The following is a 15075-nucleotide window of genomic DNA, read 5'->3' on the forward strand; positions in this document are numbered from 1 at the left end:
CACCTTCTTTCTCCATGATTGCCGTCATGCCCCGCCCCAGCACTCACCTGAACCTCTGAGCCTGGTGATGGAGGGGGCCCGGGTATCGGCGATTGGGGGACTGGTAGAGTTGTGACAGAAGGGCTTGACTGGTCTTCTGGCTGGGGTTGTTGGCGAACTTGACCGTGATTGGCTCGGCGGCACCTGATGGCTTCTGTCCATTCAGGCCCTTGATGGCCTCCTCAGCCTCTATCCTCTTATCAAAGCGGATGAAGCCCACACCTCGGGAGCCACCTGCGGGGCCAGCAGATCACAAACAAACACAGGCCCCTTTTACTTTACAGGGTTTAGATAAAACATCAACAGCCCAAACATCTGCAGTATGTGTTTGGCACATTTTTGTGTTTTTCCAGTCTGACAGTGTTAAAAACTATTTTCCCAAGCCGTCTTCATGCTTTTGCACACTGCACTGAGCCCATTCACCCAACCCCCATGTGAAACTAAACCCAATGTGCTGCATTTACCACAAGGATTTACAGAGAGGATGGAGAACGAGAGAAGACAGAGATGAATAGTATAACAGTAACACATACACACAAACCCTCCTGCCGTAGACTGAGCATACGGGGCTGCATTGTGGCATTGGCCCTGAGTCTGTTTAACGCCACACAGTCCATTCTTCCTTCATGCTAGCTCCAGTCACAGCGAGCCATTCACACACTCTTCATCCATTGTTCTCAGTGACATTTGAGCCGTTTCCTTGGAGATATTTTTTGACTGCCACCAGAGAGGAACATTTAGAGACGTGCTTCAATGGGAGGTAGTTTATTGGTGTCTGAATGCTCTGTGTGCATTACTGACTGTACATACACTCAGGGACATTAAAAACACACTACTGTAAAGTCTCTATAATAACTGTGTAGTGAATATTTAAAAAATCTGGACATATACGTTCTGCAGTTCACACAATAATAAACAACTTATTTTCCATGATATTGTCAAGTGATTTTAGTACATAAGGTGAGCCATTACAGCCTATATTTTACCTATGGTCACACATTAATTATTGTGACAATCCTGTCTGACCATTCCCTAAAGGCACATGATATTTGCAGAAAAACAGAAGCTTACAAATCAAGTTGCTCTGCGCAGCCAGTGGCAGCCACTGTTTTAAAACAGCAAAGAAGAACTGATTTCTGGTAAATGGTGTCACATTAGCCTAGCAAAATGTCAGCAATTCGGCAATATTTACACTGGAAATTCCCACCAGTAACACAGAAACTTGTACCCTATGCAGGGCTTTAATTATGAGGGGTAATACTAGTGTTTGGAGTTTAAACACCAACAAAAATAAAATAAATAAAATAAAAACTGTACAATACCATTTTTTTTCTTTTTAAAAAGATATTGGATCAGTACTCGATATCTGCCGATACTCGAAAAAAAAATAAAAGGGAAAAAGAAAATTGGTATCAAAACATCTTTGATTAAAAAAGGCACCAAAAAAAATAAAAAATAAAATTCACAATTCTTCAAGACACCACAACTGACACAGGCACAGGGAGATAGAGCCATTGGCATGCTCCAGGCTGGACAAAGAAGCCGGGCAGTATCCAGAACATTCGGTGTTAACCATTTGACCGTTAAACATCTACAAGAGCTTCATGATGTTGCTAGAGCCGCTGCTGACTGTCTAAGACCAGGTCGACACCGTGTTACGACTGCGGCACAAGATCGACAAATACCGCTGACGCAATCCCCCAAAATCAAATTAGGCATTGCTGCTCTTGCTGCAAATGGAGGCCATACAAGATATTAACTTTTAGTGTGATCCATGTGGTCTTGATATTAAGGATGCATATTAATTGTATTTGATATTTGTTGTAGATAATTATTTCTGATATTTTGTTTTGATCTGAAACCCTCACTGAGGTGTATAAATATTGAACACATTCAATACAACTACTAAAATGATAAATAGTTTGATGCTAGTATCCAAAAACCGAGTAGTGCGTTTTTAATTTCCCTGAGTGTATATATATGTATGTGTGTATGTGCGCACTGGTATCTATTAATGGATGCTGTGCCTTGTTTTAATGAGGCTGCCTAGATGGCCCAGAGGATGCTCGCTCAGTGACAGCAGCACTCTGCCGAAGAGACTATTTACATAATACTGTGTGTGCACACAGGCATGTCTGTGTGACTGAGACTGAATAAAAGAGAGGCAGAGAGAAAGAGGGGAATTTTGTGTTTGAGCATCATTGTGTGCAGTCTCTTTCTCACACATAAAAACCCTCCTTATTGTTATTCCACATTTTTGTACATGCCATCCCTCTCCCCATCTCTTTTTTATACTTCCTGCTGGATCGTCTCATGGCGCTCCCTCCCCTGAATTCTTATTCGGAGAAGCACCTTGACCATCTCACTCCCCCTTTTGTTCTCTTTTTCTCTCCAGGACACAGGCAGCACAAGGTTATTTACTTTCCAGCCAGGCTGCGAAATAAAAAGCCACTCTTTGAAAGCCAATCATTGATGGAACATGCCTAATTTTTCCTTTGCAGTCTAGTGTTGGACTAAACAATAAAAATGTAAAAATAAAAGAATGAATAAAATAAAATCTGTGAATTTGCTGATGTTATTTGAATTATTAAACAACTTTCAAATTGGATTTAAAATGTTTTAATACACAAATCTGGCTGACAGTCAAGATTTTAGAAATACAATTTGCAGCACCAACACCTTTTATTTTTTTTAATTAGAGGGACTAAGCAGCTCATTTGCACTTTCTCTGCAATTTTCAAAATACTGGAAGCTTTTTCTTTGCTGTCAACACTGCAAAAAAAACTGTGGTGATCAGTGTCCTACTGCAGCAGTAAACAACTTCTGGGTGAGTTAGGCACAAAAATGGGTAAAAACTGGAATTGATGACCATTTAGTTTGTCATTTAGATGTGTAAGCAACAAGGCTCTTTCTTTGCAATACAAAGGAACAAACTGACCACACATTCGCCATGCACAGACCTAAACCACAGCATCTCCCCTCCGCCTGTTGGATGATCTCATTAACTTCTATTCAGTGTAAATTATTCTGTTTTATTGGCTTTTTTTTTCTTTTTTACTGGCTCTCTCTCCCCTGACAAGCTTTCACAATTTTCCCTTCCTTACTTCCTCATGTGCCAGCTCTGTACCTGTACATTTTAATTAGCTTGTCAGAGGCAGAAAAATAACAATTCTAATGGGATCTACACAGTGCAAACAATAACCATTGCTGTTCCTGTGGTTTTCTTCATTTATTACTGTAGTTGTCAGGCATGTGCTGTGTGTGAGGTAAGACAGGGGTCACTGCTGTGTCTTTGGGGAGAGCTGTTATTGAGCTGCAGTCAGTAAGTGTGGCTGGTAATGGATATATGTAGCCTTATAGCTATGAGGCATTAAAGGTCCAGTGTGTGGGATTTAGGGGGATATGTTGGCAGACATGGAATATAATATAATAAGTATGTTTTCTTTGGTGTATAGCCACCTGAAAATAAGAATTATTTTGTTGTCTTAGACCTTAGAATGAGCTGTTCGTGTCTATATAGGGAGTGGGTCTTCATGGACAGAGATCGCCATGTTGTAATAATAATAATAAACTTATTCATATAGCATCTTTCATACAACAAAGGCAGCACTAAGTACTTTACAATAAGGGCAGTGTAAGCACTGAGTGCTTCACATAAAAATAGATATAATGGACATAAAACAGACAAGGCAATTCAACATAAAAGGACAGTTAAGACAGTTTAAAACATGGATGAACTGATTCATAAAATCATAGAGTTGTGAAACTATAAATCATAAAATCAAGTAAGATATTTAAAGAGTTGCAGCAGGGTGAAGCATAAATAGCAAGTAAAAGCGTAAAAAGAGAGTGTCAGACCTGTATCAGGAAGTCAGAGCTAGTTAAAAGCTAAAGTGAAGAGACACTTTCTTTTAAAAATATTTAGCAAGCTAGCTTCCCTGATATCTACAGGTAGTGTGTTCCATAGCTTTGGGGCGTAATTGACAAAGGCTGCATCCCTGATCTTTGTCTGGCTGTTTCTGGGAACCTCCAGTAAACCAGCAGCAGATGATCGCAGTGCTCTTGGTGGCAAATAGTTAACAAGGGAGTTAGCAATGTAGCTCGGTCCCACATACAAGGAGGAGGAACTTAAAATCAATTCTAAATGCAACAGGAGGTCAGTGCAGAGCAGCTAAGACAAACCTGATGTCACCATCCTCTTGGTTCTGGTTAATAGCCAAGCTGCAGAGTTTTGAATGAGCTGTACCGCCATGTTTCTACAGTAGCCCAGAATGGACAAACCAACACTGGCTCTAGACAGGGCCATTTGCATTTCCAGATTTTCATGTCAGCCACTGTGGTTTGCAGCCACTTCTCAACGAAAAAGTCTGCAAACACTGTTTTTTTTAACGGCAAACTCCTTTATTCAGTGTTTATACCGGTTTAAATCACCAGGTCTGTTTGTTTTGGACAGGAGGACACCTATGCAGATAATTTGGCTCACAGTAAAAACATCCTGAATGTCTGGATCAGAAACAAGGTGAGGACATATTGAGTTATCAGAGAAAACCAGCAGGTGCTGGGCGAGTGGCCCGTCTGTGATGTGCAAAGCAGTGTTAGGGAAACTGCTTCATTTAGTGCATTTACTGGTTTTAATCACCAGGGCCCAGTATTTCAAAACTTGTAATCTGGATCAGAATAATCCGGATAATGAAATCCTTCTTTTCTCAGTCAGGGATCAAGGTGATCCTGCTGACTTTATCTGGGTATTTCAAAACATTGGCAGGGTGGATCACTTTGATCCCAGACTGACTGGATACGGATTTCCAAATCTCACAACTCCGCCCCCGGATCTGAAACGTTTCCCCTTTGGGGGCGTGGCTTTCAGATTATGACGCGTTGCGCTCTGTCTCTATGGCGGACTACGTCACGAAAGGAGCAGTTGGTAACACAGCTTTCACATTTACCGTTACCTAATGTGTAGCGTTTTTAAGACCATACGAAGGCCACTCACCATCTCATGTGAGCCAGCTATTTGAATTGTCACCTACTTAAAATGTGGGCGTGCCGATCTCTAATTGAGCTGAGGTCATGCTAATGGTAACTAACGCGGCTCTATTGACTTGCATGTTAAGTAGCTAGCAGGCTTGCGAGGTAGCTGGCTTTGTTGATGTATAATGCGGTCTATGGCTTAATTTAAAAGGGAATTAATCTGAAGTACGTCATGCATGAACTCTTTAAACACCAACCTGTTCAGAGTTTAACGTTATGTTATTGCCAACACAGCGGACTTTTTTATTTTTATTTTTTAACGTGTGCAGAGCAGACTGCTGCAGTATAGGAAAAATACACAGTACTAGTATGAATTAACGTTATGCGGTTCATTCACAAGTGTCAGAGGACTGAGTTGTTGTCCATGTGCTTATTATGTTAATCCCTGTGTTGTTTCTTGCACTCTATGTAAAGAAAATAATGTACTATACAAATAAATTTGCTTTGCATTGCATTTCCTTGCCTTTGTCTGACCACAATTTATGTTGAATGTTTTGGTACAAACAAGTTACAATGTTAGGTGAAACTAGACGTTGAGAAATAGGTCTGTATTTGTTACTCTTATTAACAGCAGTTTCAGGAAGTATGGCCAAACAATATTTTTTCTATGCTTGAAAGTACTTACAACTAAAACACTAATTTAGATTAAGTGTAATGGACATCTTGAGTAACAATATCTATGAGAAGTGGAGCTGAGGCTTTGTCAAATCCACCTCTGAGGTGGGATCCAAATAATCCTGAAATTTGGTATCAAATTGATCCAGATCTCTGCCTTAACTTTTGAAATACCCAAATGCAGCCTTTATCTGGATTAAAGGGAGGACTGGATGACCAGATCTGAATCCTGATCCTCAGGATCAGGATCCTCTTGATCTGTGTTGAAATACCCAGTTTTCAGATCAGATCAGGATTTAATCCAATCCGGCCAGGATAATCCTAGCAGATCACTTTGAAATACTGGGCCCTGGTCCATTCGTTTTGGAGAGGAAGAGACCTCTGATAAGATAATTCGGCTCCCAGTAACAACCTCCTGAACAATGAACACTAAAGGAAATTTAAACTGGGAGCAGTTTCAGCCGGTTGTAATCTGCAGTCCTCACAGTTAGATGCCACTTAATCCCCCTAAATGTTACACACTGCTTCTTCAAACTCATCCAATGCCATGCTTCACCTTGATATTTGGAATCTGCCCAATTTCACAACACTTAACCGCTGTAAGGCACTTAGCAGCTCCAAGAGGCTTGCTCAAGGGCACCTCAGCGGTAGTTAAGGAAGAGGAGAGCGTTGCTCATTCACTTCCTCCGCTGAGACGAGAGGGGGGAAGAGACGACTGTATTCGTCCTTTAATCCTCACACTTGTTTGGCATTGAGCTGCTCCTAAGCTGGTTCTGGCTGGAGGGCCTCTGGACAAATGCTTGGCATACTGATGAAGGCACGGCACAAACACACACATACATACATACACACGCACATACTTAAGTGATAACTTGAAGAGGTGCAATTGAGGATGAAGTGTGAAAAGAGCAGTGGAGATGTCCGTGATCATTTGCAATCCTCCGTGACCAAGTGAAGAGCGTGTATATGTGAGAGAGACTGTGTGCTGTTGTTTTAGTGTGCATCGGCTACTCTTGTCCTTGAGTTTGTACAATAGCATTGTAAAGAGGTGAGAGAGGTGAGGTGGCAGTTGACCCCATCACCCGTAATTTCATATGTATGTGTTTATTCGTGTGTGCACATCATCTCCTATTTGTGTCTGGTGTATCCAGTGTAGACTAGAGAAGCCCAGGGATATCACACAATTCACTCATTTAACGATTCAAATTTGGAATAAGAGTAAGCCACTATCACAAACAAGTTCGGGTAGTGAGGAGAACGGATGTTCTCTGGCTGTGAAGTCGGCCCTCAGTCACAGTTCAAGATTGTGCTGAGAAACACTCCTGCTCTACTCCGCTCAGTATCACAAGAAAGGGGGAACAGCTCAACGTGAAGTAAAAATATCCGATGGTGGAGTGAAATGTGAACTACAGTGACACAGATATAGGTGTTGTAACGTTTGTGACAATGTACAAGCAACCAGCATCAATCGGCATTGCCTTTTCTGCTGATTTGATCTGAGGATCCACTATTTTCTTTTTACTATTTTTGCTCTGCATATGTGCTTGGTTTTCTTTACCATACTGTAAAAATGTGTGTCTTAAAGTGCTGTACAAATAATGACTCTTTTGTTTCTCATTATCATTATTAGCCTACGGGGGGGAGAGACATGGTCTTTATGATAATGTATATAAGTAGGATAAAGGAAGTTGGACTTCAATTTTAAAACATACATTTAACTTTGTATTTTTAAAACAATTCCTCACATTGCTGCAAATGCTGAACAAATCTCGCTATCAAGAGGTTCACCAGGCATCACATTAGTGTGTCAGATACTCCATAACTGTATTTAATGTGTCCTATCACATCAACAAAAGATCATAGAAGGTTTATATATTGTCTTCACTATTATCTTTGTTGGTTTTACAGCATTTGTTTGTTAAACAAGAAGGTTGACACTGTCCGATTATTTTTACTTATTATCAAGAAAACCCAACAATGTGTTCGTAAGACTCTCAATACTGTCTGTTCCTAACTACCCTCAGTCTGTATGTTCCCATTGATGACAAAGAGTATATCTTCATAGAGGGAACATAAACATCTACTTTAATATGTTGAAAGGTTAAGTAGCCTCTTAAAACAGCTGAGCATTGTAGTTTCTACCAAATATTACTGAGGGGCAACCTCCAGGGCAGAAAAATGAAGCCAATGCAAAAGTGCCAAAAACTGCAGTTCCTTGAATGGCCACTTGAGGCTGGCTCCAAAACTGAGTCAGTACCCATAGACCCTCATGTTCAAAAATGCCCAACTTTAGAGCAGAAATAAACTTGTTTACAGCCTGGTACAAAAAAACAGTCTCTATAGCTAATTTCAACATTCCTGGCAACTGTACTGTATAATTAAGGGTGTGGCCGCTTTGAGTAGCAGGCTGTCTGCGAGGCATCACCTCAGCCACCCTCACTCCTTCCCAGCTCCACCATATTGTCCAATTATGGTCACCTTGTGTCACTCCTGGCTCCAAAAACCAAGGTAAGGAAGGCCAAAATGCCAAACTTAAGGCTTAAAAATGGGAGTCCACAAACCAATTGGTGACATCCCGGTTATATCCATTATTTTCATATTGTCTATGAACATCGCTCAAACAAGTAAATAGCGCATTTGTTGGTGGCTATTATTAGCTGCAGATAAAGACATGTTTGGTGAATTTAGGAGGATTTAAAGCAGCAGGATGGTCTATGTGGCATTAACTTAAATTAACTACAATGCCCTCGTTCACCGAAATGGCTGAATGAATCAATTACTTTATTTTGAAACAAAAATAAAAAGAAAAACATAATAAAAAACAAACAAGACAAAGATAATGGTGTCCAAAAAGGAGCAGGTAGAAGTAAAACGTGTATGTCTCTACCTCTTTCTTCCATTTCTTCTTTCAACTCATATATTATTTAAAAAAAAAATCCCCACATTTATTCACAACTAATAAACAACTATCCCAGTCTATTTACCACCCAATTAAAAAAATAAGTGATAAACCCAGTTTATTTATAGTCTGAGTACCACCCAGTGTTACAAAATAAATATGCACTCTCCTAACACAACCTTTTCTCATCTATATATCTGCCAAAAATATCTTCTTGTATAATTTTTTAAATTGATTTATATTTGTGCTTGTTTCAACTCGTCACGCAGCCCATCCCACAAGTCCACCCCATGACACTGAAATACACAGACTCTTCTTGGTTGCACGAACACATTGTTTTTAGAAATTCAATTCTCCTCTTAAAGTATAACCCTGTCGCCCGGAAGTGAGTTATTTCTCGCTTCCAATATGATTGCAGTTTTAAATTTGACCAGATATAAAAATTTCAATGCATGTGACTTTAAAAACCATGTGTTTGTGTTCCCTGTACCCCACATTGTGTACTTTCCTGATTGCTCCAAACTTCCACACAGTAAGTCAAATATGTTAGTACAAGTGATGAATACAGAGTCTGCAGTGATTTATGGTCCAGTATGTGTTTTGTTTTCTCCAGAACTGCGATGCTCTTTGCCAGCTTTGTTCTTACATAACTGATCTGAGGTTTCCAGCAGATTTTGTCTAAAATTACATTCAGAATTTAGCTTCATAGACTCTCTCCACATTAACAATCATCATCTGTACTTTTGTGTCTGTACTGCTGTTTCCAAACAACATAAATTTAGTTTTGTTTAATTTATTTATGCTAAACCATTGTTTTAATTTACTAATTTCTGTCGTGACCTCCTACAAAAGCTGCTGCAGATTGTCCCCAGAACAAAGAACATTGGTGTCTTCTGCAAATAACACAAATTTTCTGGACACCATACATATATCATTAATGTACAAAATAAACAGTTTGGGACCTAAAACAGACCCCTGAGGGACCCCAACAGTTGTGTCTAAGCATGATATGTAGTGGCCCATTTGCACAAACTGCTGCCTGTGTCCCATATAACTTTTTACCCAATCCAACGCAACTCCTCTTATGAAGAACAAGGTAATTGTGTGCTTGAGGACCGTCTTAATCATATGATACTCAAGAAAAAACGCAGGTGTGATGAAGAAAAGGGTCAACACACAGAAAGAAAAAAACACAGAAACACTACACCTTAGTTGAGGGTTAGGGATATGATTAAATTCATTTTTCCTACCTTTCTTTTCTGATATATAGTAATTTTCATTTTTTTTTTTTACATGCATATTTGTTGACATTTGGTTAGCAGTAATTTTTAATTTTAGTACAGGGACTTTTTTTTTTTAAACACTTATGGAGGCGTGTCACTTCAAAATGGCTTCTCATTATAATCCACTGCTGTCACCTACCTTTGCTCACTTATTAATCAAGATTGGGTGACGCCCCTACCAAGCTTATAAAATGTTTGCTTGACTCCTGTCCACCCTTTTGCACCCTGACGAAGACCTTAGTGTTTAATGCATGTGTTTAATGTAAGCAGCCATGTTTTGAAATAAAGGCTTTTTAACTTAATTCAAATGCATCTGTTCCTGCTCCACCCATGAGCAACCCCTTACACCATATCCTTGTAATGAATGAACATGTCACCCAGTGTGAGGGCGTGGCTCATTGTTGTGTTTTTAATAAGTGGACTAAAATGGAGGTCTATGGCACAGAGGAAACAGCTCATCAGGCTTTGGCTAAATAGGCAACACTTGTCAGTACGATCAATGAATTGATGGCTTTGTTCTTTTCCTGCCGTTTGTCCACAATGAGAAAATGTAAAATATCACCAGCCTTATCCTCAAACATTGTCCTGGTGTTTATCTCAGGGAAAACCTACGTGCAGATGAAATTAATGAACTAGTTTTAAATGAAAAATCTGCTCCAAGAATCCACACTACGCTTTAAGTGTATTAAGCTGTTTTTTTTTTTTTTCACTGCTCTGTCATGCCATATTAACGTAGTAAACCTTGAAGAGAGTTTATTTTTCTCCTGTTAAACATTATAACAAAAACAAACTTGCAATCTACGAAGCAAGCTGCCAGTCTAGGGAGTCCAACCTAATGACTGTCCTTTCAACCAGCCCCAGAAGCCTGGGCTACTTATCAACCACCAGCCAGCCATACAGGCAACATTAGAGCACAATGTACTTACTAAGGTACAGCAATCTGTCTTTCTCCCTCTCTCCCTCTCTTCTTCTCACTCTCTTTTTCTGCTCTCCCTTTCCTCCACAGTAATCAACAGCGGCTTATGTAACTCTCTCTACCTGTGCTTATCTCTCCCTAACACACACCGACAGGCACATTGGCTGCCTTACTAATAACACGCTACTTCAATCTGGGGAGGGGGAAACAGAGGGAGAGAGGTTGGGGTGGGGGGACGAGGAGCGAGCGTTAGGGGTGGGGACGGGTGCACGGCAGGAATGAAAAGGAGAAAAGGGAAAGAGTGGGAACGAGGAGTAAGGAAGGAAAGGACAAAAGGAGAGAAGGTGAGAGAGGAGAATGTTCGAAGGTGACAGTAAAAGGATGATGATGAAAGGAAACAGTGCTATTCTTGCTTGCTCCTGCCCAAACAAAGCCGCTCTTTCTCTAAAACCCACTATCATTTCCCCAAACACTGACTGACTGACAGAGAGAAATGACTGCTCCTCTGAGAGACCAGAGGAGAGGAGAGTGGTGAGAAACCTGGCTGCTGGGTAATGAAACACACTCACTTTATTTCTCTCTTTCTCAAACACACACAGTTTTGTGCACCAAGTGCATTGTATCCCTGTAAGCAGGCCCGTGCACTCGCTGAGATAGACACATGCACTGATGCACACATACATAAGCAAAATCTTATGATGTTTGCTCCGCCGCTCCATCTCCCATCCTTTTATCTTTTACTTGAGAAGCTTTATTGTGCCAACTGTATCAACTGATAATACTTGGCTTTCTGAAAGACTTAATAATATGGCAGAGGCAGAAAGAAACACTTCTCACGCTATCTTCTAATTATGGGGAGAAACAAAAATGCAATGTCCTTGTTTTAAGTAACATTAGTGTGCCTGGGTACAGATGGCGTTTGAAAAAGCAGCGAGAGGAGAGACGAAGAGACTTTGAAGAGTGGAGGTGCCCTGTGCTTTAGCCTCTGTCAGAGCAGAGCTTCAACCATCTGTCTAATGTGTGTGTGCTGCATGTATCGATGTGCATATCTGTATGTGGTTGCGTGTGCATGTGTGTCGGCTACCACAGAGACGGTATGCACTCTAAAGATTATCGGGGGAGAAAAAAACTAAAGGCAGAGAGACGATAGTACGAGTCAAGGCTGCAGTCATCCCACCTAGAGGGTGCACCTCTCCGCTCGTATTACCTTGACCGTTCTGTTCTCGACTGCTGGACAGGCAGAGAACAGGGATTCGGTGTGGTGTCAGTCTGAAGGGGAACATCCATTATTCAAGTCAAGAGAGGAGAGAACATACCAAGCGTACAGAGGAAGGGTAATTTGTTCGAGAAATAAAAAAGAGCAAACATGAACAGTCTTGAGTACAAGAAGAAACCAAACTGTAGAGCCATGCAGGTTTGTGAGGAGACTTGTAGGCCTCCATTTTCATGGCACTGAAAAGACTAACACAGGCAGCTCTGCGAAGTGGCATTTCCCTGACCTTGAAATGCACGTTGTTTTGGTATTTTTGTACCCAGCGCAGCAGGCATGGCACAAAGGTGAAAAGAGAGGCAAAAGGAGATGGGAGTTCCATGCAGATGAGGCGGCACAGAGAGATGCTGGTGTTTTAGTGAAAATTGGCTTTGATGGCACAGTGAGGGTAGAGGGCTTCATTTGTTTTCAGTGTCTACTACAAGATAATACTGAATAAAATTAACAAATTTGATTTAACATATCCCAACCGAATGTCACATTTAAAGCGTAATGCATCTATATTTAGAGAGAATACCTGTTAATTAGTCTGTACTGTGTATTACTGAATAACTTTTGCCACTATTTACAACCAGTACCAGACAGTATAAAAGATTTCCCTTCAGTTGATGACATCACTACAGCCCCTTTCCCACTGGACAAGACACCCCACCAACACCTGGCTTTTGTCTTTCGTGGGAAAGGTTACAACCAGCACTCTTTCCCAGGACAAATGACTTCGCAGTAGTCATCGATATTTATAAAGCTCCAGCTTAGATCGGCTGTAATGGAAACACGACATGCAGGTGGACACTGTAACTTCTGCGACACTTTGTCATCTTAGCCACAAATTCTGTTCGTCTCCATCCACGCAGCGCTCAAACATCATTCCGATATATCCTATATGTTTCTCCTTGTCCATTATTATCCTGTTTTTGGCAGAACTACTTCCATACTATGTCAAAAATCTTCTCAATAACTATAAATGTCTCTCCCCATATTGCCATTTTTGGGTTTCCTGTGGACCATAACCGATACATTTCCCAACAATAAGAAGTCCTAGCTTTCACTTCCGTACTGGCAAGACGCCATCTTCTCCATTGGAAGTCTACTAAAGCTCCCTCCAGCTCTCAATGGCTGAGTGATATCATGTCCTTTCTAAGGCTAGATAAGATGAAATACTCAATTAGAGGTAAATCAGATCAGTTCTGCAATAAGTAGCAGTCTTTTTTAACATTTTTTAACTCTCTTCAATCCCTGTCTCCTGACTGACGGACTGACTTTCACTGGCTTCCATGCTGATTTTTACAGTTTGCTGTTTTCCGGCGCTTTTGTGACGTTGAACATCGCACATCAGCAAGACAAACAGAAGGCATACTCATCTACTGGCAAAGGAAAAATAGTTAATTGCATATTTTTAGTGGGTTTGTCCGTGTTTGAAAAAAAAAAAAAAAAGCATATACACACTAATTTGGATGGGAAAACAAAATAAAAGTAGGACAAATATGGGTGTCCAATCTGCAGCCCATATAAAAAATCAGTCAAAGTGCTGTCTTATTATGCACAGTAACACACACACACATACACACACTATGTAAGCATATGCATCCAGCAAAAGGCTGCTGCTGAATACTGTAACAAATGTCCACCAACCAACTCACATCAAACCCGTCAATTATAACTTCCTGGGGACACTTTTCACTCCAATCAGTTTATCTTTCTCTCCTCAATCTAAAAATAGCAAATTCTAAGGGACAACAGCTGTGTGTGCTTTCTGGCTTTCTTTCCAAGTTATCTGGCAGAAGTGGCGTCTCAGTTGCACTAAACTAAAATAGCTTTGGTTAAATTTTACAGGGGTGAGTCACAAAGCAAGTAATCTTCAGGCAGTTTTGTCAGCAGTGCCATTATTGTTGCATGTAAACATAATAACGTTTTTATAGCCTCCAACAGAGTCAGTAACTGTCCCTGTGTTGATCACGGAGTTCAAATAAACATGTGCGATGTTGAGCACACCAAACACGATACCAACGGACTTTCAATACCTCCATAAACATGAATTCAGCTTTAAAAGGCACATCATGTGCTTCTGGTTGCTCATTTGGAAAGCTGCATGTTTGTGCTTTAAACTTCTGTGGAATATCATGTAATGTTTCTCGTCTACAGGGAGGGAGTCTTGACCTTTTTTTTCCCCTGAGAGCTCCAGTATACAGAACACAACTTGGCAATAAATAATACCAAAGTGTCTGAAAAGCTCTCAAACATGGACGTCTCATGCCAGCAAAATTTCAAGGTAACTGAACCTTAATTTAATGCTATTTTGATCAGGAACAACTTGCCTATCATACAACTGCTCAATGCCAGATAATTATTCATTCAGTGTGCAAAACACACTTGTTATTAGTAACACTGGCAATCACCATCTTGAGTTGCATGATGCCATGAACGCTTGCGACTTGTTGCCATGGGAATCTTTCCCATTGCTACCTTCCATCCCACATGAAGGGAACTCGGCATCAGCCTTTTCACAGCCAATCCTTACACACACTGAGCAGCAATTTAGTTTCACATCAGAGACGAGAGCGTTTGTAGAAGCCAAGTATGTGGATCGATTGTATTTGCAGGCATTGATCAGGTAAGCATTGACCTCTGCTCGCATACAGGTCCGGGATGAAGAACTAGGAATAGCCAACTATCGATCCAGAGCTGTCTCTGATATTATATCTGTTCAAATGGAGGCTAGCCTAAACCAGCAGTCAGAGCACGAGAGCACGGCCTGGCTGCCGTCCCTGAAGGTTAGAAAGAAAGTAAGGAGAGGGAATCGGGCCAGCACTATTTGCACAGATAAAGAGACAAAATATGCTTATCCATTCAGAAGGAATCGATAGAAAGAGGAAGGGAGAGAGGAGGGCGAGGGAGAGAGGAAGGCATGGCGAGATATCCTTGTCAAGTCGATGCTGCGTTCGCTCTCTGAGTCTCTGGGGCAATTTGGCAGTTTTAGTGGATTTTGTTTCTGCTGCCTCTGACTGTGAATGATGCTAACAGT

The 15075-nt window shown here is 40.8% G+C and overlaps 1 protein-coding gene across 2 annotated transcripts in view; it reads right to left on the reverse strand.

Moving 5' to 3' along the window:
- elavl4 (ELAV like neuron-specific RNA binding protein 4) overlaps positions 1 to 15075 on the reverse strand; it is a 100794-nt gene that overhangs the window by 14638 nt on the left and 71081 nt on the right. For both annotated transcript variants that reach the window (XM_050054628.1, XM_050054627.1), the window contains exon 7: positions 48 to 273. In XM_050054628.1, the coding sequence (XP_049910585.1) occupies positions 48 to 273 (226 nt within the window). The remainder of the gene's footprint in view (positions 1 to 47; positions 274 to 15075) is intronic.

The sequence above is a fragment of the Epinephelus moara genome, chromosome 10 (genome assembly GCF_006386435.1).
Source record: "Epinephelus moara isolate mb chromosome 10, YSFRI_EMoa_1.0, whole genome shotgun sequence".
NCBI lineage: Eukaryota > Metazoa > Chordata > Actinopteri > Perciformes > Serranidae > Epinephelus > Epinephelus moara.